Source organism: Monopterus albus, unplaced genomic scaffold (assembly GCF_001952655.1).
Source record: "Monopterus albus unplaced genomic scaffold, M_albus_1.0 scaffold44.1, whole genome shotgun sequence".
Lineage (NCBI taxonomy): Eukaryota > Metazoa > Chordata > Actinopteri > Synbranchiformes > Synbranchidae > Monopterus > Monopterus albus.
Window position 1 is genome coordinate 1,481,390 of NW_018127924.1, and position 4,762 is coordinate 1,486,151.

Consider the following 4,762-nt stretch of genomic DNA (forward strand, 5'->3'; position numbering starts at 1 on the left):
AGCAGCACGCTTCTTGGACAGCTTCTTGCTGTTGCCCTCTCCCTCAGCAGAGAACTCCCCCACGGTGACACGGGTCAGGAAGCTTTTCATGTGTGGGGGACCACTCTCCTTCAACACCTGATGACACAACATGGAAAATGAGGGACCTGTGCATATGAAACATCCAGTCCAGTTTGCCTAATACCAGGTCTGCCACACAGTGTGTATTAGAAAACAGACAACCAAACAACAGCATAAAAGACAAAAAAAAAAAAAAAAAAACTGTGTATTTTAACATGTGGGTGAGCGTGTACAGCTCGCTCAGCAAGCAGCTACACCTGGTGGTCCAAAACATCTGCTCTTGATGGTCACAGCGCGACCCACCCATATGCATGGTATTCATATACAAAACACACACACACAGATGTACAAACACACATATGCAGAGTAAAATGTTCTTAGATGACAGTCTCTTGTGATGAAAATTCAGTTTCCTTCCTCTAGCCTCTGGTCACCTGGGAGACCTAAAACAAACACCGGCTGGTGTTAGGTCATGCTTCTACAATCACATCTACATCCTGTGAAGACCAAGAACAGCATGTGAGTGTGTATATGTGTGTGTAGCAGGTGGGGTTCTCACTAACCTTATTTAGGAAAACACACTGGAGGTAGACTTAGGTTTCACACACTTACTGAATACAAGAGTACAACATTTTCAACTGATGTGGATGCTTTTTTGATTTATAGTTTGCTGCCTTTCTCCCTTGCTCTCCCTTTAGTTGTAGCTGCTGTGTGTGGAAGAGTTTCTCTTTAGGCTTTCTCAAGACCCCCCCACACAATTTGCGGCGCAGATAGCACAAATTATAGCAATCACATGCAATCAAGAAGCAGTTCATTTGAACCCAGTGGCCGATAAGACAGATTAAAAAGATAAGCGAAACATTGAGCGTTCCTCTGTTACTTCACACATCAACACAGACTAATACCAGATCTTGAAGAGAACAAGGATAATATGTACATACCCCTCCTTCTCTGCTACACAACTATACCCACACAAACTAGTGACTGATTAGTTCAGTTAACAAACTAAAATGACAAAGTAAGTCTGGTGCATGAAAAGCAAACATTTATCCAGAAAGGGACAACAGTACATAACTATGCCTACACCACAAAGTTAAAACACTCAGCCTATTACTGCAGAAACTTACACCGGTCAGGCATAACATTATGACCACCTGTACATCTGTATGCACTTCAACACTTCTGCCTTAACATCTGTGTTTATGAAGCTCAAAATGTTTCAGTTTTTGGTGAGATTGTCATAAATGTATAAATTCAATTATATGTTCATTATTGAGGTCACAGTTAAAGGTGGTGTTGTACTGGACTACATTATATTCAGAGGTGTTCCTAATATTCTGACCCTGTCATGAATGTCAATGGGCAGGACAAAAATATACAGACACCTCTGAATATAATGTAGCCCACTAAAATACCACCTTTAACTATGACCTCAATGAAAATGAACTTCTTGAATGACAGTGAACACGATGCTTGGACTATATGGACAAGGAGAAAAACTACGAGCTGGTCAGTGGAAAACTTCTCCGTGATAGACTTTCGCTGCATATTTCAACAGATTGCTGGTGTTTTCGCCCTTACATGCAGAAGACTAGAAGTGAACCTGGATCGCCTCTTGTTCACAATGCACAGATTAGACAAACTGCAATTTGGACTAGAAATGACCCAAACTGAGACCACTATCTGAGGAGGTCTCAGGTCCAAAGTCTGAAACTACTCTTTGTCACCTGGAGAAAATACATATGAGCTACTATCACAATGTAAAAGTGTTTGGTGATGGACCAACGGGCATTACTTCGGCTATTCTCAATTCTGCAGCTGTACTCACTCAAGCTTTCACAGACTCCTTTAAAAATGTGCAACTGCTCAGCTTGAGCGGTCAAGACATAAACACCATTACACCAGAAAATGTATTTGCACAATGCCTTGATTTCCACACACAAATACAAACACATGCAAAGGTGAACAACCGCTTTAAAGGATAAGGCCAGTCTTTTTTCATATTAACTATTTTCAACACTCTCCATACAGACACTAAAGCCAACAATGAATATTGAAGCCCGTCAGTTCTGGATAAGCTAATTCGTCCCTGTCATAGATCTCCATTGTTGTTCAAAAACAAATCCGTGCAACACACTGTTGACATGTCTCCTCATTATGAAACACAAGACCCTAATATTTGTTAAACATACTCACAGATCCCGTGCACACACAGTTGACTCTTGCGTACGTCAGACGCTGTAAAATAAACGATGGTTATTCTGACCTTTTGGGGCCACATTTTTAACAAATACTGGGCTCTTGTGTTAGGTAATGAGGAAACATCACCCAGTGCAGCAACATGTTTCCCTGATGTGTTTAATTATTTTTGAACATCAGCCCCATAAAACAATATATTGTTGCTTCTACACTTGCATTTTTGTACAAATTATTAACAAAATATAACATGTTAATGAGCTTTCGAGGTCCTGGCTTATGGTTTCTCCTCTCCATTCTTTATGCTAAGACAAGCTAAGCAAACCTGATGGCTCCAGCTTCATCTTTGATAATGGGAAAACACACTCAACCCAGATTATATAATGGGGTGCTGAATCCTCAAAACAATTAGTAAAATAATGAGAAATAGGCCAAATTAAACAAGGAATTCAATTAGCTTCTTATAATGAATTTGTGAGATTGGGTTTATTTGTCATTTTTTGGTCATCGTGTGATTTACACATCTCCTTATTCAATACACTGTTGAGCTTGACCGAGTCAAACTGTTCACCTGTGCTCATGTGCAGTAATGGTTGTGGTTTGCATGCTGAGGAAGGGCATCTGCCCCAAAAGTCCATGTTATGTATAAGAATAAATTATCTATTTATTGGAGTGCTGTCCTATTTTTTAATATTTACCACACACATGAGAGTGTTATTTTCTCCTCTAACCTGTGGCAAGAAAGCAAAGAAATCAATTTCCCAAATTGTTGAACTAGTTCTTAAAATGTTTACACAACATGGGTAGTAAGTCATATTTTTGGATGTCTGTTCTTTTGTGCTCGGGACATATCCCAAGTTAAAAACCTCAAAACTGTACTTTAAAATGGGGCTATAGTGTTATTTTTTTAATAACTCAAGAAACAATGACACACGTTTACTGGCCTTATTTGTCAGAATCTGATGAAACAATTTGTGTGTTTTTCCATAAGTAATGGTAATCAGCTTTAAAGAGACACATAGCTATTATTATGGTGTGCTGTTTTAAGTGAAAACATGCAGGCATTGCCATGAAGGAAGAAATCGAATGTGGCCTCTGTATGCGTATAGAACAGCCAACAAAAGAATATGAGACAGTGTATCAGTGCACGTCATACACTCTTGGCCCGGGATGGCGGCAGACGAGCTGCAGTCAGTCTCCTGGCAGAAGACACAGGATCTGCGCCACGCCGATGGGATTTCAGCACTTCCATTTACACACATACGCAAACAAACACACAAACACACCCGTCTCCCACCTGATAATGAGGATCAGGTTGTACACAGGAAACACCGGGTAATTCAATGTTTATTTTTTCAGTCCCCTTCTCATCTCATCATCTCTTCTATTTCAAACATGGGAGGTCTTCTCTTTACCTTCTTACTGAGACATTAATGCCCTGAGCAGTCTGAGTATGCGAGACCTCAGGTACTCTAGAAACGGAGGCTATGGGAGTAGGGTAGGACAATGGTGGAGACTGGTAGAGGGAAGAAAGGCTCTTTTGTGACGAGTGGTGGATGTACAAGCCCTGAGGGAACCTGCTTCATGTAAGATGGGTGGTTCTTGGCCTGGACCTCTTCTCTTGTGTCCTCCTTGGAAAGAGAGCCTCTGATCCAACACACAAGCTGCGATTTATAGATTGGTTCCTCTTTGATGCTGACATCTGTTTGATATTAGCTGACAGGGGGATTAAATAAGCCAACTGACTCTCAGTGTGGTGGCGACCCTCATCGTTGCAGAGAGATGGAAAAGAAGACACTTGCTGGCAATGACTCATGGGTAATTTCATGCCCCAGTGAGGCAGGGATGAGATGATGTGAAAACGTGGCTGCTGAGAAAGGCCTTGGCATACAGTTTTGTGTGGGGTGCATGAATGCATAACTGTGCTTGTATGTGTGTGAGTTTAAGAGTTTCGCTTGGGTTGTGGGAATATATCATTTCTTCTCAGTCCATCAAAAAGACAAGCTAAAGCAGATGTGACATGGCAGGTAGGAGACAGAGGCCAAATTTTGCCTAATGACTTACAATGTAATGGGCACAATTGGCAAAAACAGACCCATGGTGGCGTGTAATTCACACTTGATCTCCAGCCATAGTGTAGAGCATATTGCATGCAACAATCTGAGTGAGGGTGAAACTGATTCTGCTGGAGGGCCATCAGCGATATGACAGAGAGAAAGATAAGGGCGAGCACGATCGCAATACGACCTTCAGACAGTTTTGTTTGACCTGGCTCAAGGATACAAATGTGATGTGACTGATTTGCAGAGATGGAGAACACAACTAATCAACATTTTTATGGACAAGGTTGTTGGGTAAAGAACATGAAAAGATCACTTGAGCAAACAAAACTGTTAGTCTGTTTCCACCTTCTCTGCTCTTAAATAATGAAACTGATTTGCAGCACAGTAAAGGCTGAACAAGCAAAGCAAAGCCAAACTGCAGCCACAGAATGCACACAAATCAT

General features: G+C 41.2%; 1 protein-coding gene across 1 annotated transcript in view; it reads right to left on the bottom strand.

The window, feature by feature from the left end:
- stau2 (staufen double-stranded RNA binding protein 2) overlaps positions 1-4,762 on the bottom strand; it is an 84,204-nt gene that overhangs the window by 46,147 nt on the left and 33,295 nt on the right. Inside the window, exon 8 of the mRNA XM_020599988.1 lies at positions 4-117. Coding sequence (XP_020455644.1) covers positions 4-117 — 114 coding nt within the window. The remainder of the gene's footprint in view (positions 1-3; positions 118-4,762) is intronic.